Source organism: Artibeus jamaicensis, unplaced genomic scaffold (assembly GCF_021234435.1).
Source record: "Artibeus jamaicensis isolate MK-2021 breed Jamaican fruit bat unplaced genomic scaffold, CSHL_Jam_final scaffold_537, whole genome shotgun sequence".
NCBI classification, from domain to species: Eukaryota; Metazoa; Chordata; class Mammalia; order Chiroptera; family Phyllostomidae; genus Artibeus; species Artibeus jamaicensis.
In genome coordinates this window covers 38996998-39018994 of record NW_026522047.1, presented here as the reverse complement: position 1 = coordinate 39018994, position 21997 = coordinate 38996998, and the positions used below count along the sequence as shown (strand labels likewise).

General features: G+C 51.4%; 2 protein-coding genes across 2 annotated transcripts in view; both read left to right on the top strand.

Moving 5' to 3' along the window:
- Nucleotides 1–7645: 7645 nt before the first annotated feature.
- Nucleotides 7646–20391, top strand: THEG (theg spermatid protein). The gene is given in 9 exon segments (XM_037139100.2): nucleotides 7646–7953; nucleotides 9077–9193; nucleotides 9436–9507; nucleotides 9903–9964; nucleotides 12441–12510; nucleotides 15146–15263; nucleotides 16162–16321; nucleotides 20095–20241; nucleotides 20276–20391. Coding segments are annotated over 9 exon segments (1170 nt in total).
- A 1393-nt stretch (nucleotides 20392–21784) lies between these two features.
- Nucleotides 21785–21997, top strand: part of MIER2 (MIER family member 2) — a 29596-nt gene continuing 29383 nt past the window's right edge. The window contains exon 1 of the mRNA XM_053658603.1: nucleotides 21785–21821. Within this exon, the coding sequence (XP_053514578.1) occupies nucleotides 21813–21821 (9 nt within the window). The 5' untranslated portion in view covers nucleotides 21785–21812. The remainder of the gene's footprint in view (nucleotides 21822–21997) is intronic.

Below are 21997 nucleotides of genomic sequence, written 5' to 3'. Positions count from 1 at the left end.
AGACCCTGAACTCTCACTCCCAGGGTCTCTCTCTGGCTGGTCAGCAGGGGCTAATTTTTACTGCCTGATCTTCCACCTGAGTGTTTTAATTGCACGACATTAATGAGGGTGAGCTGATGGGTGAGCCATCATAAAATTATACTGGCACAAGCAACAGATCTGTGGGTACCTGCTCAGCCCAGATGGTCCTTCACATGTCTGCCCCTCTGTTACATAGGACAGTGGTCCTCAAGGTCAGGACAGTTCTAAATGTTATTACCCAATGTTATTCTTGCTAAGTGTTAAAGTGGAGCACAGTATTTTGCAGACCAGCTGTAAACAGAGAGAGCTGACAGGAACTCACTGGGATGAAAGTCACACACAACCACAAAAAGAAATCAACATGTAATTGACCAAATGATGTATATAAGAAACTGGCTAAGCCTCCCTTTTAGGACATAGCTTTGAATATGTACCCACGTCTTTTACTTGCTGGAAGTAAATTACAATAAAAAACTACAATAACCATGGCTCATTCTTATTTTTTTAATCTTCACCTCAGGATATGTTTTATTGGGTTTAAAGATGGGGAAGGGGGGAGAGAGAAGAAGACATTGATGTGACAGAGAAACATCAACCAGTTGCCTTCAGTACACACCCCAACTGTGGGTCAAACCCGCAACCTAGGCACGCGTCCTGACTGGGAATTGAACCTGCAATCCTTTGGTACATGGGACGATGTTCCAACCGAGTCACCCAGCCAGGGCCCATGTTTCATTCTTGAATGGAGCACCCTAAGCGATGAACCCCTTAAATTTCATAACACTCACACCCCCTCTCTGCAGGCTGGAGAAGCCTTCCCATGCAGGTGTAGCCTGGTACAGACTACACACAGGTGGCAGGTAGGTCCTGAAGTCATAGCACCAATGTAATGGGGTCTCCTATGTCCTCCCCCCCAACCCGTCATTCTTCTCTGACCTCAGTGTTTTCATGGGGTCTCTCCGGGCTCCAACGACCCTCACCTCAGGTCCTTCATCTGTGCCCCCCCGCCAGTGTTGTCCTCCAGGCCCCAAAGCTTCCTTCCTCCCATCTTTGTGCAAAGTCCCTTTCATGGTAAAACCCCCATGACCGCCTTACTTAACCAGCACCCACACCACATCGCATCCCTGCTGGCTTCTCCCCTTCTGACACACTTCCCTTGTGTGTATGGTCATCTCCCTGCTAAGAAATCAGCCATAGTGCAGAGATTTTTATTGCTTTTGTTTACTTCTGGGTTTACTCTCTGTCAGTGAGCACAGAATAGGTACCGAATATGTGCTTGAAGTGTATGTGAATGACTGTCCAGGTTCATGGTGAGCTCTTCCTGGCCAGTGCTCCCCAGTGGGTTGAGTGGGACCCAAGGGGGTAAGGGAGCCCCACCACTGCCTCCCCACCGGACATGCCCCCTGCACTCAGCTCCTGGATGACCGTATCAAATGGCTGCACACTGGGTGGCTTCAACAACAGCAACTTACTCTCTACAGCTCTGGAGGCCCGAAGACCAAGATCAAGGCATCTTTAGGGCTGGTCGTTCCAGGGCATCGTGGGGCAGTCCGTTCCAGGGCCCTCTCCTGGCTTTTGGTGTCCCTTGTCTCCAATTGCCACTTCTGTCTTCCATGACCTTCTCTTCCATGTGTCTGATCCATATTTCCCTATTGTATTTTTATTTTTTAAATATTAATTTATTTATTTTTAGAGAGAGGGAAAAGGAGGGAGAAAGAGAGGGAGTGATATATCAATGTGTGAGAGATACATTGATCGTTTGCTTCTTGCAAGCCCCCAGCTGGGTACCAGGCCCACAACCCAGGAACGTGCCCTGAATGGGAATCAAACCAGTGACCTTTTTGGTTTGCGGGCTAACACTCAATCCACTGAGGTACACCAGCCAGGGCTACAGTTCCCTCTTCTTATAAAGACACTAGTCATTGGATTTCAGGGCCAACCTACTCCAGTATGACCTCATCTTGATGTGATTACATTTGCAAACTCTCTGTTTTCAAATAAGGTCACAGTCACAGGTGCCAAGAATTGGGACTTGAACATATCTGTCTGGGGGATGATCCAACCCACAACACCCTCCTTGTCCTCAGCCTCTGGTTAAGTCGGGTCCTGGGCATACTGAGACCTGCAGAGTCAAGTCTGAGGGTCTTGGATGTTGTTTTCACAACTTTATTTTATTTTTTAAACAGAGCCACTGTATTTTTAAAAATATTTTATTTATTTATCTTTACAGAGGAAGGGAAGGAGAGAGGGAGAGAAATATCAATGTATGGTTGCCTCTCGTGTGTCCCCTGCTGGGAACTGGTCTGCAACCCAGGCATGTGCCCTGACTGGAAATTGAACCCCGATCGTGTGGTTTGCAGGCCCGCACTCAATCCACTGAGCTACACCAGCCAGGGCTTCACAACTTTAAATTTTGACATAATTTCAAACTCACAGAAAATTTCAAGATAAGTACCAGAAACTCCTGTCACCTCTGCCAGGATTCCCCAGTTGGCTGCATTTTGCCTCATTTGCTTTGTCATATTCTGCGTCTACATCTGCCTGTGCCCGGACCTCCCTCCATCGGTTGGCTGCTTGCACATACATATACTGATATGCATTTCCTGAACCCTAGAAGATGACATTGGGGGTTCAGTGCCTCTTCATCCACAAACACAGAGCCACATATTTTCTAAAAAAAAGATTTTCTTCAATAACCTAGTACAGTTATCAAGACTGGGAAATTTCACATCGAAACAATACTCATATCTGACCCAGTGACTAGGGGGACCCTGATACCCGAGCAGGTTGCCATGACAACAGATGCAGGCAGCCAGATCAGCAGGCAACTGCTCAGAGGAGGGGGCCCAGCGGGGAGGCGGAGGCCACCCCAACCAAACTTGGGGGAGGTTAGGGTTAAGAGTGCTTTGGGAACCACAGAGAGTGAAGTTCCTTCTGGTCCTCTTAGCTCAATGGTTGTGGGGGAGAGATTAAGACTTAAAATATGTTTTTTTGAGGAGACACAATTCAACCCAGTCCAAGCAGAGTCTAAATTCCTGGGGCCATAGGGTTTGGATGGGCAAGGCAGCAGGCCTCTGATTTGCAGTTATAATAAGCCCACGTCAGCCATCTCCAAGTGGCCCCTCGCCCTGTAGGCCCTCCATGACTGCTCCGTGCACACGAAACACCTCCCTTTGCTCCATCCCTCATGCTTCCAGGGCCATGGTCTGCCCACCAGCCTCCTTTTTGCTTGTGGACTAAGCCTGGCTACTGTTTGGGAATCCACTCCCCACCCTGTGTGACTTCTGGGAAGCCTATCCAACCTGAGTGCTGAAAATCCTTATTGATGTCCCACCCCTTTGCTGGAGACTGGTTTATGTGTGGACATTGGACTTCCTCCTGGCCAATGAAATGTGAAGGAGAGTTGTGGAGGCAGCATCTAGAGACCTCTGCATTTGGTGGCTCATGACCCCTTTCACAACGTGGAATCATTCTTCATGTTATCATCTCTTGTTCTCTCTCTTCTGCCTCCTGCTTCCACTTATAAAGGCCCTTAGGCTACATTGGTACCATTTAGATAATCCAGGTTCATCTCCCATCTCGAAATCAGCCAATCAGCAACTTTAATTTCATCTGGAACTTTGATTCCCCCTTGATACATAACAAAACATATTCACAGGTTCTTTAGGTGTTGTTATTCTGCTGACTACAGAAGTTTCCTTTGTTCCTAAGAGGGAGGCCCAGGAAAATGGTCCCTTTCTGCCTATGGCCATTGCAGCTTCATGATGAGATGTCTGGAGCAGCGGCAGCCATATTGGTGCCCATCTGAGGATGAACACAATGCAAAAGTAGGCATAGCCAAAATAATCACAGAGCAGCAGAGTGGAGCCCAGGAACCTCTTTTGGGAGGTCATAACACATTGCTTCTCTGCTTAAGCCCGTTAGAGGCAGGATTTTCAGTTGCCTACTGCAAAGGTACCTACAGTGCAGAATGCCAGCTGCTTCTTAGATGCTCTGGAAATAGAATGACAGTCTTTATCTGTGTGTGTGTGTGTGTGTGTGTGTGTGTGTGTGTGTGTATGTGTGTGTATGTAGACTACATTTCTCAGCTGCCTTGCAACCAACCATGGCCCCATAACCCTGTTCCAGCCACTGGAATGAGAGCAAGAGTGGCTGTGCCTTCAAAAGTGAGAAGTGCACAAAACCTGGAAACCACCCAAATTCTATGAACAGTGGAATGGCTAAAACAATCGTGGTATATGCCCTCAGTGGGACGCTGCCCCATGGTGACAATGAACATAGAGGAATCTCACACCGTTTTGGGCTAAAGAAACCACACAGAACAAGCTCAATATGAAAAAAATTCCATTTTATATAAAGTCGAAGTCAGCCAGAATAAACAATGCTCTGAGAATGCAGGACAGCGGTCGCCCCTGTGGGGGACGGGGAGGGGAGGCAGAGGGGCCGGGGGCTTTGGGGCTGGTACCCGGCTGTGGTCTGTTGTGCAAAGTCCTGCACTTGGGGTACGTGGTATCTGACACCAAAAAGGAAAAACCTTCCAAAAGGACAGGGAGCAGCCTCTCCTCCCCTCCATCTCGAGCTGGCCAGGGGTGGGCTGCAGGGACCCAGACTTTTGTGAGAACGAAATTCTCCTGGGTCTTTGCTGCAGCCATGAAACCACTTGCCTCTGTGGGAGAAAAATAGTTTCCCCCTCAGGGCCTGAGAAATCAATCACGAGTGTAGTGCCCTTTTCAGAGCCGAAGTTTCTTAAAAATGAGGGAGAGAGATGTGCTATTTTAGACAAGAGCAGATGGTGCGCATTTCATCCCACTGTTACTAATTGGACGTACCACGCCGGGCCCTACCTCTGTGAGCCGTTCTCACTCAGAGACCCTGGGCGATGTCCGGGGCCTCTGTGGTTGTCACCCTTGGGGATGCTCCTGGGACCAAGTGGGTGGGGCCAGGGCTGTTGCTGGGATCTCCACAGTGCCCAGTATGGCCCTCCACAGAGAACTGTCCAACTGCCCGGAGTGCCTACATGGAGAAACCCTGCTACGCGTCAGAGAACACGCAGCAGATGGAGAGGCCCCACGCCACCTCCAGGGCTCTTCTGAGAAGCAAGACACCGTCCACCCCCTTCTCAGACCCCACAGGCCTTGCTGGGTCCCTCTGTGTCTCCACCACCTGAGTGGGGGGTAGGTGATGGGTCCCCAGGCCCTTTTCCAGGACCCCCATGTGGGCTCACCCCCAGCTCCTTCACCCCTTGCATTGTTTTTTCCTCATTGCTTTTAGAGGGAGAGAGGGAAATATGATGCAAGAGAGAAGTATCTGTTGGTTGCCTCCTGTAGGCACCTGAACCAGGGATTGCACTCACTGGGACTAAGGTGGCATGCGCCCCGACCAGGGGAATGGGGATCGAACCTGCAAACTAGGTACGTGCCCTGACCAAGGATCAAACCTCAGCCTTTCAGCTATGAGATGAGGCTCTAACCAATTGAGCCACACTGGCCAGGGCACCCCTTGCATTTTGGGAGGACGGATTTGGTCTCAGTTAGACAGCAGGGCAGGGAAGCTTTATGTGTGGTTTTCACTCTTTGCATTTCCATACGAACAGGACTGTGCTTGGAATTCAGCCCTGGAGGGTCTGGTCCTGAGTCCTTGTTTCTGCCTCCACTGAAACACCTCTTTCCTGGAGGCAGGGAGGGCAATGGATCGATCAGCTTTTGCCACACACAAAAAAAAATGCCCTCTGACCAAGGGCTTTTCAGTATGGGCTTTTCCCATACTGAATTTTGCAGACACTGAAATTTGTAAATGCTGGGGGCCTCGCCAGAGGCAGCCCGACGCTCCATGCTGTGCAATCTTGGGCAGTGATTTGGCCTCACTGGGCGCCATGGGGATGACAATACCGAAATCCATCTCAGAGGACCGCCTTTTGGGAGGCTTCAAGACTAAGGGGAACAGCACAGGCAAAGGGGCCTACATGCCCTTGAGAGGGGCGACCTCTTTTGGCCGCCCTGCAGTACTGCTGTTCCTTCCCAACGCCTGCCGAAGATAAAATCATTTGAGGTGTTTGCTGAAATCTCGAGGGGCAGACCTGTTCTGGATGCAGGCATGCCAGGCAGGAGCAAGACAAGCACGATCCCCGCCCAGCTAAAGCCGGTACTCTAATGCGGTAAAAGGACAGTTACAGATGTGAAGTAGAGTAAGATCGTGGGAAATGCTGTGGAGCACCACCAAAAAGTCCCCATGGATTCAGGTAGGAAAACTCATACCCTGCTTCAGGTGAGTGGTCAGGGAAGGGTTTTTGGAGGAGGTGATGTTCAAGGTGAACCTTGGAGGACTCAGCCGCATGAAAATCGAGAGGTGGGCTCACTGCAAAATGATGAGATGAGCCTGGTGGGGACGCGGGGTCTGACCAGGCCAACAGGAGGCCAGTGTAGCAGACGTCAGGCGTTCTCCCTCCAGAGGACCCCGCGGGACTACCGGGATGCTTTGACAAACACTCAGGGCAGGATCGTTGCATAACAGACAGCCCCAAATTAGTGGCTTAAAATAATGAAGACGCATTACTCCCCCCTGCTCCTGCATCCTGGGCTGGGCCCAGCAAGTTAGCTCTCGTTCCGTGTGGTGTCTGCTGAGGCTGGAATGCTGGAGTGGCCTCTTCCCTTGTTGTCTGGGAAGCCGCCTCCCTCCCCCCACAGAAGTCTCCAGGTTGCCAAGTTCACAGGCTTGGCAATGCCACCAAAGACCCAACATCAGCTCATCATCCTCAGACTAGCAGGTATCATGGTCATGATATAGTTGCCTGAGCTCTGGACACCACAGACAGTCTAAAAAAAACCCCCCAAAACAAAAAACCCCACACAAGAGGAGACAGGCTTCTTCCTTTTGTATCCTTGCGGTTTCCCCCTCAGGTCTCCTACATCAATCAGTCCTGAGAAAGTGACAGAAACCCTGGTGACTTAGGACCACCAGCATTGCTCCTTGATCTGAGCCCAGACGGGGCCTCTTACTAAGAAGCAATGAAGGAGGAAGTCAGGTCTGTTCTAGCACTGAGCTCTGCTCCTAACTTACCTGTTCATTCAACAGTTCTTCCTGAGAGCCTTCTGCGGGTGGCTGCCGTTCTGGGTACCAGGACACGCGGAGTGGGACGGTCTCAGGCCCTGGTCCAGAGAGGTGACTTTCTACAAAGCAGAGTAGAAAACAAGTAAGTCAACTTGTTTCAGCTGCTACCAAACACCGCAGAGAAATCAAACAAGATGTTGGGATGCAGAGACCCAGGATTGCGGCTGCCTTCCTGAGCGGGAGCTGGCCTGGGATGTGTGTGGGCAAAGGGTTCAGGCAGAAGGACTAGGAAGTTCAAAGGTCCTGCAGAGGGGAACATACCTGGCATTTTCATGGACCAGGAGGGCAGAGTGACAGGAGAGGGCAGATGAGGGGCTGAGGTTGCAGGAGTGAACTTGCCCCACAGGATGTGGTGGAGGCCACAAGCAGAGCTTCGACAGTACCCAGGTGATGGGCACCTGCAGAATGGAATGTGGATGCTGAGAATGTGGGCGGGCCATTCTCCTGTTGCCTGGTGATCACAGACTCATTGGGTGTGTTGGGAGCAAGGCTGAGAGGCTGGGGAAGGGCCTCCTTCATGGGGGACCATCGGCAAAGTTCGCTGCTCAGACACCGTACCTCGGAGGTCGAGGGCGGGTCAGAAGGGGGGGGATATGACGACACCCTGAACCTCCAGAGCACGGGATATGAGACCCTAGGGTCCCAGGATCCCAAAGACCAGGACTTAAATAATGGGGAGCTGGGATTCGAAGACCAAGAAGAGGAAATTCCCCCTGAGGAGGTGTCCGAGGAAGAGTTCCTGGATGCCCAGGACCCAGAAGAGGCCCCCACAGAGTTGAAGAGTATTCCGAAGAAAGAGGAGGAGGACGATGTACCGGAGATGAGGTTGGCAAGGGGTGGGGCTTACACAGGCTGGGGTGGGGCCCACGCGCTGGGGAGAGAGTAGCATCTCCATGCCCACCCCATGCGCCCGTGGCCTTGGTGTTGTCGCTGCTGGAGCCGGTCTCCCCGGGGTCCATGTAGTCATTCTAGGGTGAGGGTGTTAGTTGGGTTAGGCGGCACCCTCACTGGCCTCTGAGACCAAGTCGGCAAACATGTCCAGGTTGCAGGTGGGTTATAGTGGAAAACCCTATGACAGCGCCAATCTGGAGTTGGAAAAAGTTCAGATGCCAGAGTTGAGAGGTCAAGAAGGGTGGTCCTCACTTAGGGAGAAAGGGAAATGGGGAAAATCACCCAGCTCAGAAGCTGCAAGCATTCCAACCACTGCAAATTGCAGAAATGTCTAAGCTGGCTGGGAGAACATATTCTGGATGGACTGAAAGCTGGTGAATCGAGCATTTCTGGAGTGATTTTTTTGGAAATGAGTGACACCCTGGAAACAGCCAAGTATCCCCTGGCAGATTTAGTGTGTGTGTCCCTCCCTCCCTCTACTGGGCCACGTTCCGGGCTCTTCTGGACAGTGACTGGCCAGGCAGGAAGGAGTCCAGTGGGTCAGCAGGAGCTGGCTGCTGCCCACTCCTTCGGCAGCCCTCTTCGTGAGCCGTGCTGCAGGTGGACATCTGCTGGCATGACCTGTGATGTGTCTGGAGGTGTTGTGGGGGAAATGGTGCAGGGCAGTGATGGGGGCCCAGGGAGGACATTTGAGTCCCTGGCTGCAGGGAGTGAGGAGAAGACCCTGCCTCTCGGTGGTCTGAGGGCTGCCTGGGGCCTCTCTGTAGCCCAGTCCCACTTGGGGCCTGGGTGCACGTGAGATGAGAAAACCTCTTATGTAATTACCTCCACCATCCTGTGAGGTGGGGGCTGCTCTCTGTTCCCTTGTGCAGAGGAGGGGGCGGGGCCACGTGGCCAGAGTCACGCATCTGGCTGCTGATGGAGTGAAGATTGCAGTCCACATCTTTTGCTGCCAGAATTTGGCCCCAGAGCGGCCCCTTTGTAGGGTGAGGAGATTTGGGGGACAGGGGATCAAAAAACCAGCAACTCTAGCCTCACCACCCAACTCTTCCCAAAGCCGGCTGTCCATCACTCAGAGGTTCCCCGGCACCTCCATGGTAAGAAGGAGGAAGAAGAGGAGGAGGCTTTCTGAATTGGCAAAACCCAAGACCAACTGGCAAGTCCTGAAAGACAGGTGAGGGATATGGGCAGTCTTGCTGGAGGCAGGGATGGGGGTCCGCAAGGAGGACAGCAGCCCCTGGGGATCCCATCTATTTCGTACATAGTAAGCACGGGGTGAAAAGCCAGGGTGCCAACAGTGGGGACGTGGGGGGTGCAGTGGCCGACGGTGGCCTCTGGGTGCCAGCCCAGGAGAGAGAGGCATTTGAGCACATGGGAGCTGCAGAGCAAGGCAGGGGCTGGGCTGTCTCACCGCAGGATGGGGTGCTGCTGTAAGGGCTATGCCTGGATCTCCCCATGCATGAGGACCTTGCAGTTCTGTGTCTACTGGTAAGTCCCAGGGTGTCTCCTCTCACCATCTCCTGCCCATGTTGGGGGGAACAGCCAGGCCCCAGGACCTTTTCCTTAGTTACACCTTCTTTCCCAGCTTCCCACTTCTTTGAACCTCAGCCTCACTCAAAATAATCTGTATTTCCCCATGACTCTAAGATTTTCTCCCTGGGCCCCTCTCTGACCTGCTCCTCTCTTGAGCCTCCTGTTCTCTCCTGCTTTCCTCTGGCTGCTCCACCCTGTCTTCCTCCAGCTGCCCTGCCTCTGCTTCACTGTCTTTCTGTCCGTACATGTGTCTGTGTATATGGGGTACCCCGAGTTCTGTTTCAGAGCAGGGCGCAGGAAGCCTCTGCCCTGGCTTCCCTCGCCCTGAGCCACGCCTGGGTGCCTTCCAGGCCATCCGTGTACTGGACAGAGAAGTTTCTGGAAGACCCCACTCTCACTGTCACCATGCCTGGTAGGTTGAGCCCACCTTCCACCTCCACTCCTCTGTTACTGGCTGCTTGGCTCAGGGGTTGGCCAGAGGTGGCCCTTGTCCCAGGCTCCTGGTGTTGGGTCATCCCCACCTCACCCAAACAGTGCCCTGCTCCGAATGGGGAGACCTCAGGGGCTCCCCTAGCCCTGATGCCCCTGGGAGTCCTTGTGGCTCCTCCCCTTCTTCTGTCTCCCAGGAGTGTCTGCCCCCCACCATGTTCAGAGGGCTCATCTCTGGACTGTACCCCTCAAGGAGCCAGAACCAGCTGGCAGCTGATCCTAGGGGTGAGGGATGTGGGGCAAATCCTCCAGAGGAAATCTCAGTTTGCACCACAGTCAAAAGGGGGTTAGTATTAACTTCACAAAAAGCCTTCTTTCTTCCCTCTCACAATGGTTTCTACCCTTTTTTAGAGCACTGGATTCCTTCAAATAAAATACTTCAAGAAACCTCATTATTGTAGAGAAGTAAATGACACAGTGAACACAGCCCCTGGAAACCCTAGGCCTGTACAAACTTCAGACCAAAATCTACTTTCCCAACCAGGGGGTTGTGGGAGCCACATGAACCCTGTCCAGGAACTGACGGGCCTCAGCTCCTGTTTCAGCCCCACCACTCCCATCCTGTGTGCTTGAGTAAGGGACTTCAGGCCTCTGAGCCTGTTGCTTCCAGAGCAGGGACAGCAAAAGTCACTCCTCTGCAGTGTCTGGTGCTGAGCTCTCTGGGCCCATAGTTCCTCACATCATGCCTATTGCTCTAGCCCAAAGAAAGCTCAATTTAGTAGGAAGAAAACCCCTGGGGGGTGTGATGCGGACACCAGCAAGCAGTGTCCGTGGTGTTGTGGCTGAGACAAGGCAATTCACACGAACTACTGAGTCCTGTGGAGGAAAAGGGATGGCACGGCTGCTCTCTCAAGAGGAGAGCGCACCAACCCTTGCCTTGACAAGCTTTTATTGCTTTTCTGGGCACATTACCTTGAGGATACTCTTCATTTACTATGCACAGGTTCACTTTAGGTGGTTACCTTTTACAGAAAACAAAGGAGAGGATGTTGCTAATTACATCACAGAAGAAGGATATTTGCAAATGCAAAGGGAAAAGTGGTTGAACTGGTTATACTCTCCTTGGAAGGTTTAGCATAGATTTTAGGAAGTTACTTTAAAGATATGCAGTAAATGTTTGCTGCCTCAATTCAGGGTGAGGGAGTCTGAGCAAAAAGCAAGTCTGAAAGCAGCTTAGGTTCCCCAATGGGAGAACAATGCTGGCCTGATACCCCATGGGAGAACTGATCCATGGGCGTGCGTGGGTCCTGTGCACCGGACCTCGATTTCTACTAGCCTTTCGGAGTGGGAGCTGGGCCCAGGCCACGTAGGACATTCTCCTATAGTTCCCCCCTTATTTTCATTTAGGACCACTATAGATCCCACAAAGCTTGCTGCTTGCTGGTCTCTCACAGGACCCTGGGAAAATAATTTGCAAATGCATCAAAGTACACAGAGCATTATTACAATCAGTAAGCAACCAGCAGCTCCAAAGACCCAGATTCTCAGATTAAGCTCATCAGTCTTTGTCAGGCAGTAATGATCAAATACTAGATAACATTCAAAGAACTATGAGCAGCCCTGGCTGGTGTAGCTCAGTGGATTGAAGGAGGGCCTGCGAACCAAACAACTTCAGTTCTATTCCCAGTCAGGGCACATGCCTGGGTTGCAGGCCAGTTCCCAGCAGGGGACACACGAGAGACAATCATACATTGATATTTCTCTCCCTCTCTCCTTCCCTTCCCCTCTAAAGATAAATAAATAAAATCTTAAAAAAAAAAAGAACTATGAGGGCTTATTAGAGTCAGGGTCAGATAGCTAAAGGGCCATAACACTTTGGGAAAACAAACTCATTTCAGGCTTGGACCCTTATCATTTAAATTGAGGGTATTAGCAAAGCAGGTTTCACAGGATTTTATGCGTTCTTTCTTTGGCCTGGTTGCCCCGGGGAACCTGCCCTTTCCAGCACAGGGCTGCACCCACCTCCAGCATTGTTTCAGGCTTAGGTCAAGCAGGGGAAGTAAGGCAGCCAAGAGATTAGAAGATTTCTTGCAGATGGAATGAGGACTAAGGCTGTATCAAAGCTGAGGGGGAGGGTCCATCACCTCCTTTTTCTATAGCTCCCAAGTCCTTCCTTGAGGGACTCCTTGTGGCCATGCCTGTCTTAGGTCTTCCCTCCCTTGAGGAATCTTATCCATTGTTGGCTAACTGGTCATGCACTGGGGGCCAGGCAGGGTGAAGTAAAGTGGGCAGAGGCGGTGCTCCTGCCCGGGAGATAAACTTTGTCTCCTCAGTGGCTTAGGGTCCCAAGGTCTCTCCTTTAGCCTTAGCCATGGGGGGTTACAGCTTCTAAAACCAGGCAGGGTGGTTCCCAACAGGAGTGGGTGTGTTTCAAGTTGGGCTGTTTCCCATTTGTGTAGCAGTGTCCCGCCGAGTGGAGGAGCTGGCTCAACCTAGAAGGTTCTGCTTGGATTATTACAGCAACACTAGGTGAGGAGAGGAGGGTTGGGTGAGCACGCTGAGGACAGAGTTTGGCAGAAAACCTTTCCCTTTAATTGAAATGGTATAGCTTGGGGAGTGTTCAGTTCCTGAGACTAGATAACCCAAGTCCACACTGGATGCCTGCAGGCAGGCCCTTGACCTTGGAGGGTCTTCATTCTCCACCTGCAGAACAGATGGCAGTAGAGAACACATAAAGTATACTTAGCACAGTACCTGTCAGAGGAAGTGCTGAGTAATGTCACTTATCACCTTCATGGGTTTTGTTGACTCTAAAAGCTAGTAATTGTAAGAGATTGTTAGTTTATGTACAATTAATGAATTAATTCTTTGTTATCATTTAGAACTCTCATGCTTGTTACAACGGTGAGGGGGTTTGGTTGGAGTGTGGAGGGCTTGAGCAAAAAGGAAGAAAGAGAGAGAAAACTCATGGACAGGGACAACAGTGTGGTGGTTGCTGGGAGGAATGGGGGATAAGTCGTGATAGAGAGAGACTCGACTTGTGGTGTGAACACACAATACGGAGTGCAGATGATGTGTTGTAGAATTGTGCACCTGAAACCTGTAGAATGTTGTTAACCAGTGTCACCCCAATAAATGCAATAAAAAGGAAAAATGATCTTTGGTGTTATTTGGACATAACTTTTAATTACTTATCTCGATGCATGGCCTGATGTCATAGGTGTCCTGTAGGGGCCAGTAACACAGCCTCTCAGTTCACTAAGCTGGGCCCTTGAGGTGCAGCCTCTGCCCCGTATGGGCTGTGTCTCCCTCTTCTTGTTGCAGTGCCTCGATTGCTGTTGGCACATCCATAGGAGGAATTCATCCCCAGGCCTGTCAGTCTCTGGCCACCATGGAGGACATACTGTGCAGGGGCCTGCTTGTGAACAATGTTGGGTGGTGGTCCTTCAGCTCTCTGGGTGAGGAGCGCTGAAACTACCCACTGGGTGTTCTGGGCTAAGTCCGTCACCATCTGTGTTTTGCAGATGGCTGCTGCTTGTGCTGGGCTTGAAGGTGCCTAGGTGAGGCCAAGTTGTGAACCAAGGCTGGCTGCTGCTAGTCTCAGGCCTGGGGGTGCTTAGGGTGAGATAGGGGGCTTGCTGAGGCCAGATGCTGGTTGTTTCAGAGATTTTAGGAAAATCTGAAGCAGGCCCCAAGATAGGTCATTTGCATGAAAAAGCCACTGGAAACAGCTTGGGTGGGCCCACAGTTGGGTTGAGTGGGGCCTCAAGGAATCACCAGGGTGGGGCAAACAGTGTGAGCCAGGTTGGTAGAATCTCAGATATGGCGCCACTTGCTGGTTCTGTGGGAAAAAGGCTCATGAAAGGAACAATGACCTCTGCCAGCACATCTGTCTGGGGGAAAGCTGCCCTCCTCTTTGTTCTCACTCTGATGTCAGACAATTCAGGTCCTCCCCATATGTCTCTGGTGTCTTTCAAGCTGCTGCCCAGAGCAGGAGCGCAGAGGGAGTGAGTCTCAGTAATTCTGTGCATGGGCCCTTTAAGAGGAATTTCTGGGATTCCAGAAGCCCTCCATCTCTCTCAATCTCAATCCCTGCTAGTGTTTGCAGCCAGAAGTTATGAGAATTTCTCTTCCTGGCATTGGAACCCATGGCTGGGAGCCCTGGGGTGAGGCTGGGACCTTTTGCTACTCAGGAGGGACCTCTGCAACCAAGATGTCCTTCCCAATTTTTATCTGCCACAAGTGGGTGTGGGACCAGCCTGATCCACATCTCTGCCCCTCCTACTAATCTCAGTATGGCTCCTTTAATTCCCTCCTTGTAGGACTTCCATTCAGCAGATTTCAGGTGGTTCTGAACGATGGTGTGTCTGTAATTTAGTTGTAATTTTGAGAATTTTGTGGGAGGAGGCAGGTACCACGTTTATCAACGCCATCACCTTGACAGGAAGTCTAAATCATTTTTTGATCCAGAGATGCTGGCATGTTCCACACACTGTTTTTGTGAAAATAACTTTTGCTTTAATGCTGAACATAGTGTAATCTGACGGTAATTTAAACTGCAATTAGACTTAATATCTGTAAAGCCAAGAACGCACACAGCTTGACCGAGGTTACTTCAGTGAGAACAGCTACATCCACACACAGACGAGGATGACTGTGGAGCTTCTGATGTCCAGCTGGCAGGATTTATAAGCTGCATACCGACCTCAGAGATGTGATGATATGAGAAATTTGCCTTAGATCGAGGAAACGCAGCTTTATTTCTGGAGCAGAGGCCTAGCTGAGACCTGATTTTAGGAGGCGCGGGCTCAGCAAATCCAGTGGAAGTGCGCTGTCCCAGCTTTCTGTGACAGCTGCTGGATATAAACTATTATCCCTGTGTTCAAATCTGGACCCATGCCCTGATGACGGGGGTGTGGGGAGAAAACCCTGGGGGGATGACCTCGGGACAGTGTTGCCCGGTCTTGAGAACTCACAGAGACTCCTGTTAGGGATTCTTTCATGAATCCCTTCTCGGAGGTGTCTTCCAAAGGCTCCACTTTCCCAGGTTCTCCCTTCTCCCAAGAATCAGAGAGGAGCTGAGAAAGAGATGACACACATCCAGAAATGTGCAGACATGCCCCTCTTTGGCTGAACTAGTGTCTCAAATGCGGATGTCTCCTAGGATTATCCCCAGGCATCGCATTTCTCCGTCTACCTTGGACTACCAATCACCTAGCCGCCTGAGGGAACTGGCCACCCCGAGGATCCGGAACAACATTTGGAGCATAAACATGTCTGAAGTAGGTGCTTCACACTTCGGGGACCCTCACCTCAACGGTCAGGGTACTGACCCCACTCAGTGGGGCTGGGACCAGGGGCCGGACGGACAAGCGGGAACAGACTCCAGAGCAATAGGAGTGTGACTTTGACCAGCTGTATTATTTTCATTTTATACTTTATTATGTACACAGACCCATAAACTACAATCATTGTATTTTTAACATATATATGTGGCATCTTAATTCTTGCTTTTCCTCTCAATATTTGTTTTCTAGAGCACTGCATGCTGATTTCTATAGAAACAACATTTTAACTGCAGGGTCATATTCTATCCCATGAATACACCACAGTTAGCTTGCCCGCTCCCCTCCTGATGGACACTAGGTTGTCTCCAGCTGCAGTGAGCACCAGTACACTCAAATCCCCATGCCCCTCCCCCAGGCATTTCTCTGCATGGCGGTCATCACGTGTGCATGTGCTCAGCTTCACCTGAGAATCACAAACTGCTCTCCAAAGTGCTTATACTCATATTCTACCATCAGCCATGCATGAGGATGTCTCTACCTCCACCCTCCAGGGCTTGACAATGTCAGACTCTCTAATTTTTGCCACGTTTGTTTGCCTGCAGTGATATTTTGTTGTTTTAATTTATATCTCCCTCGTCAACAGAGAGGATTATTGACCATTTAGGTTTACTGTCCTGTATGATTAGCCTAGCCTCCTATGAATTTTTGGGCTATTGATCTAGAGGTGCTCTTTACATATGATAGCTTCCAAGCCTTTTGTTGAACACATTGCAAACTAACAACTTTCTATTCACTCATCTATCTCTTGGTGTTGCTTACGAGGTCTCTTTGATCCAGGGACTCTGAGGAGTTATGGACTGTCTTACTCTTTCCCCTCTCGTTCTGTTTCCAGGTGTCCCAAGTGTCCAGGGCAGCCCAGATTGCCATCCCCAGTTCGAGGATCCTCCAGTTGGCAAAGCCCAGGACTCCAGCCACCCTGCTGGAAGAATGGGACCCCGTGCCAAAACCCAAGCCACGTGTGTCAGACTACAACCGGCTCCTTCACTTGGCCAGTAAGTAGGTCCTTGTGTTTGTCCCCACTGGACAGGGGTGGGGAGGGGAACAGTCAGAAGACTTGGACTTAGGCTCACGTCTGCCAGATAAGTGCTTCCCTCTTCCTTAATCTCCTCCCCTGGCTGCAAACCAGCTGTCAGATTACTGTGGACAAGTGGTATGTTGCAGGCTCCCGGGAGGAAAAGAGGCGGAAGTTAGAGGGGACCGTGGTCCTGCAGCTCAGTGCCATTGGAGTGGGTCTACCAGAAGGACAAGTGGGTGCAGAAGTGAAAGTTGTGGGGACAGGGCTGGGGACAAGGGAGCCAAGCCGAGGTGGAGGACAGCCTGGAACTGGTGTTGGCCTGATTCTTCTCTGTCCTTTAAAACAAATGAAATACTGGGTCCCCCCATGACCACAGTGATGCACACTCACTGTGGGAAACTGGGAAAATGCGGGAGAGCCTAAAGGAGAAAAGAATCCCACCCAAAGCTAATGCAGTTCAGTGTGTTGCATTCTGGGTGTAACGTGGGGTTACACGCAGAGCCACAGATGCATGCAGCGCGTGTGTGCCTGCGAGTGTGCACCTTCCAAGTGCTCTCCCTGCTAGCCCCCTCCTGTCACGCCCCATGTCCAGTGCCCTGAGAACTCCTGTGGGCTTGGCCTTCTGAGCATATTGGGAACCTGCGCTCATCCACGCTCATCTGCTCCTGGGCCAGAGCAGTCGCTTCCACCCTTGTCCATTTCCCGGGTGACAGCCGCAGAGGTCTTGCTGAATTTAAGTTGGGTTCCACCCTTCCCTGCTCATGACTCTCCCAAGGCTCCCGTCTCACTATGTGTGGCCCACAGGCCCTTGGGATCTGCTCCCCTCTGCCCCTCTGCCCCTTTGCCTCCCCAGCCAGGGTCCACTCCTGCTGCATGGAACCTTGACCACAGACACCTGCAGGCTCACTCCTCTGCCTCCTGTACGGTGGTGCTCCAATCAGTCCTCTTGGCGAGGCCTGTCTGAGCTCCCCACTTAACCCACAGGCTGTGCCCACCTCTGGACTGCACCTGGGCTGCTCTCTACACTCTTCTTCTGTAGTGCCTGTTGCATTCTAACATGTGTACTTACTGTATATTTATGTGTCCATTTATCCTTTGTGGTCTGTCACACGCCAGGCCTGCGATGTCAGATGCTTTCAAGACCCTGTGTGTCCCTGCCCCGGGCACACAGCCACCAGAGAGTGCAACTGGCTGTCTGGTTTACTCTGGGCTCTATCGTTTTCCCAGTTTCCGACTTCCTGTGTTTTTGGTTATTCGTTTGGAGCATTAAAAAATTATTTATTTATTTTTTTAGAGAGGGGAAGGGAGGGAGAAAGAGAGGGAGAGAAATATCAGTGTGTGGTTGCCTCTTGAGCACCCCTCATTGAGGACCTGGCCCACAACCCAGGCATCGGCCCCCAAAGGGAATGGAACCGGCGACCCTTTGGTTCGAAGGCTGGTGCTCAGTCCCAGGCTGGAGCATTTCTTCTTATATGTATAAGATGATCACTAATCCTTTGTTGAGAACACTGCAGAATAACTTCTCCCCAGTCCATCTCTTTTCTTTTAACTTTGTTTACAGGATCTTTTGTTTGTTTAATTTATTCACGTATCCATTTCCTTAACACTTATTGAATGATTGGTTAAATGAGTGCAAACATGTGCGTATATCTGCACTGCCACATCTGTTTCTGTCTCTCTCACGGGTACCAGGGACATATAAATGTGCACACATTTGTGCACACGCACTTGTGCGTATACGTGTCCATGTTTCAGATGTACCTGTAAATACACGTTTGTGTGTTTATAAGAACAGAGTCAGGTCATGCCTTTCAAACAGCAAACTCCTACCTGCTAGTGGGTGTGACCAACATTTTACAAAATGAAATGACGACAAATGAAGAGCATGAGTGGTGTGGGTGAGTGTGAGTCCATGTTTCTCTGTGTGTCCACATGTGTGCTGTGTGGCAGTGGACTCAGTCAGCAGAGTTTAAAAGCCCAGACTTATTACAACAGTAGAAATGTTCCAGAATTCTCATGGAAGAGTCCAGAGAAGGCCGAGTTCTGGGCATGGTCTTCCCAGCCCCCCAGGGGACCACTGAGGTCCCCTTCCCTTTTGGAAGGAACGGCCGTCCGCCTGGTGAAGCGCTGGTACAGGCCTTGTCCAGCAGTGGGCCTGTGTGGGCTTGGGCCTGCCTGGAGGAAGGGACCCCACTCTCTTTCATCAAGGGCCCCTCCCCTGAGCCACGGCCTGTCTCCTGAGAACAGGGCTGGGGTGGCCTTTTCCATGTGCACAGAGGCTCTAAACAAAGGAGTTTAAAAAGGAGGCTGCAGCACCCCTCAAGGCCGAGGGTCCTGAAGCTCCCAGACCATGCAGGCTAAGGCAGTGGTCAGCGGTGATCCCTACCTCCCTTCCGGTCCCTAAGCAGGCCACGCGCTGCAGCTTGCTGTAAAGGAAGGGGTGGCAGAGCGGTGGCAGGGAGGGAGTCTGGCTGAGCCACGGGTCTCTGCTCCTGAGATCTGTCTGTCCCTGACAGCAGCCACAGGCCATGTATGGCTGCTTCAGTGAAATTAAAACCAATCAATCATTTGATCTAAATACATTGATTTCATTAAAATTAAATAGAAGAGCCCTGGCTGGTGTAGCTCAGTGGATTGAGCGCTGGCCTGCAAACCAAAGGGTTGCTGGTTTGATTCCCAGTCAGGGCGCATGCCTGGGCTGTGGGCCAGGTCCCCAGTTGGGGACGTGTGAGAGGCAACCACACGTTGGGGTTTCTTTCCCTCTCTTTCTCCTTCCCTTCCCCTCTCTCTAAAAATAAATAAATAAAATCTTAAAAAAAATAAAAATTAAATTAAGTAGAAGAGAACTCCAGCCCGTATCAGGTGCTCCCACATGTGGCTGGGAGGAGCCGCGTCACCGGCACTCGTGAGAGGCCCTGGCTGAGGCTGCAGTCATGTTGGACAGTGAGGGCAGGAGGAGAACGAGGGGAGAGGCTGAGTCTTGCAGGACCAGCCAAGGGGAGGTACTTCCGCAGCCACCGCTTACCCCTTCTCACCACCACGACACCAGAGCAGGGAAGAGAGTGGGAAGGGGCCTACCGAACCCCCTCCTGACCCTAGCCACCAGGACACTTTGGGCCAGCCCTCTGAGTCCCCCCTATGTGGGACGTGGCCATTTAAAATACTTTTTTCCCTTACCATTCACTCTCTCTTTTTTTAATTTTAATTTTTTTTGCAATTCACCCTTTAAGAGAAGTATACAATTCATTCATTATACCCCCATAAAAAATAAAGTGTGCATTCATTGCTTTTTAGTACACTCACAGAGTTGTGTACCCATCACTACAATGGATTTTAGAACATTTTCATCACCCCAAAGAGAAACCCCCTGACCATTAGCAGTCCTTCTCCATCCTGTCAACAGCCCCTGGCACCCACTAACCCACTTCCTGCCTTTATGGATTTGCCTGTTCTGGACATTTCACATGAATGGAATTGCACACCATGTGGCCTTTTGCGCCTGGCTTCTCTCATTGAGCTTCATATGTTCAAGGTTTATTTATATTGTGGCCTTTGTCAGTGCTTCACTCCCTTTCATAGCTTAGTAATATTCCAGTGTGTGGATGGAACATGTGTTTTTTCATTCCTTTCTCAAAAGAGAGGCCACTGAACTTGGGGACTTTGACCTAGCAGGTTGATCTTCATAAGGGGAGTGGCTGCACGTCCAAGGCTCTGGTGCCTTACGCTGTCTCTCTCTCCTGCCCTCTCTAGTGCCCAAGGTCCAATCAGAGAAGTGTGTTCCTGACCGAAGTGCGCGCTGGGAGGTGCTGGAAGTCACCAAGAAGGCGGTGGCCAGTCCCCGGATCATCTCCCTGGCCAAGCCCAAAGTGCGCAAAGACCTCAACGAGGGCTACAACCCCTACTACATTTCCCCAGCTTCCCTGGTGGCTCGGGCATCCCCTCGCTTGTATGAGCTCGCCACCCCCAAAAGCATCACCAAAAAAGTTTGAGTGACCCAGGCCTGGCCTCCAAGGCCCCATTCCCAGTAAACACCCAAGTGCTTCCTAACCTTGTGTGTGGCTGGCTCTAAAAATTTTGGCCTGGAGGAGGGAGGGCAAGCTGGAAGGCCAAAAGATTGATTATAGGAAGAAAATAATAATATTTATGTTCATATCCACCTGTGACTTGTACAGCCCTTTATTTCCCAAATCACTTTCCTCCACTGTCTTGAGTTTCTCTGATGTCACACTTCAGTCTTCCACAATTTCCCCCCAGAATGTCTTAGGTCCAGACTTGTGTGTCTAACTACATGCTGGGTGTCCACAATGACCGCAGACTCAGCATGATCTCCATAATTAAACCAGCCCCGCCCCCGCCTCCTCTCCCTCCTGCTGGTCTAAGAGGAGTACCTTGTCACCACGACCCCGGCAGTATTCTGCTGGCTGACAGATGGAAAAGGAATGGGGTTCTTGAGTCCCCCACCCCCCCAATCCCATTCGTCCCAGTCTCACTAGGAACCACCATCCACTTTTTTGTGCAAGTCAGAAATCTGGGAGCTGGCCTTCACGCCCTCTCCCCCTTCACTCCATCAGGGATTTTGTGGATTGTACCTCCCCAGCTCTCTCCAATTCTCTGTTCCCCGCTACCATTTGAGTCCTGGTGGATATCTGTGCCTACTCACTGCCTCCCGGCTTCCTTACGTGCTCTCTATAAACGTCCTCCCTGAAGCTCACACTTGTCGGTCTGAAATTTCAAATGTAGCAAACCCCTGTTAGCTCCTGTTCAAACTCTCCCCCAGCACCTACCACAGGCTTACAATGTGCAAGTGGTCCATAAATATTTTATGAATTCAGAGCCAAACGCCGGGGGGGGGGGTTGAATTCACCTCTGAAGCCGCCCAGTCAGCACTCTGGCTCCTTGGTATAGGGTCACCACGCTGCTCAAAGCTCCTCGTAAGTTGCATCTCACAAGCATCCCAGTTGGTTCTTCGGCACACTGGATGGATCATCGCTGGTGCAAAACTAAAGTTCAAAAACCACTCTGCCCAGACTTCAGTCCTGGCTCTACCACTTATGCATTGGGTGGCCCGTCATTCCAGGACTTAGTTTCCTTACCAGTTAATAACCGGGTACTAATAATATTTAGCCAACCTATTGGAAGGAGGAAATAGGACAAAAGTTCCCTACGCAGGTGTGGTTATCCAGATTCAGTACTTTTATTAGTAGCATCCTTCATCTTCCAGGCTAAGACCAAGAAAAAGGCCAGGGTCCTGCCAAGACCCTCGAACCCTTGCTTCTCGAGCCCGCCCCGCCCCCTCACTGGTCCCGCGCATCCCAGTCAGCGCACCTACTATGCCCCGCCTGCGCCCCGCCCTTCAAAGGCCCCGCCCTTCAAAGGCCCCGCCTTTTAGGGCTCCGCAGCCAATGAGCCCGCGGCCCCGCATCCGGGGATCCCGGCGCGGCCACCGCCTCCCGCGCACACACACGGCCATGGCGGAGGTGAGTGAGCGGGCTGGGGGAGCCGGCCCCCCACCCCCGTGCACCCGCGTTCTCCGCCGCCCGGCCTCGGCCACATCCGGGCTTTGGAATTGAGACTCCTCCACCCCGAGAATCCGAGGCAGTGCCAGGGAAACCGCGCCCGTGGGGACCAGAGGGGCGCGGGGCTCCTTTGGCAG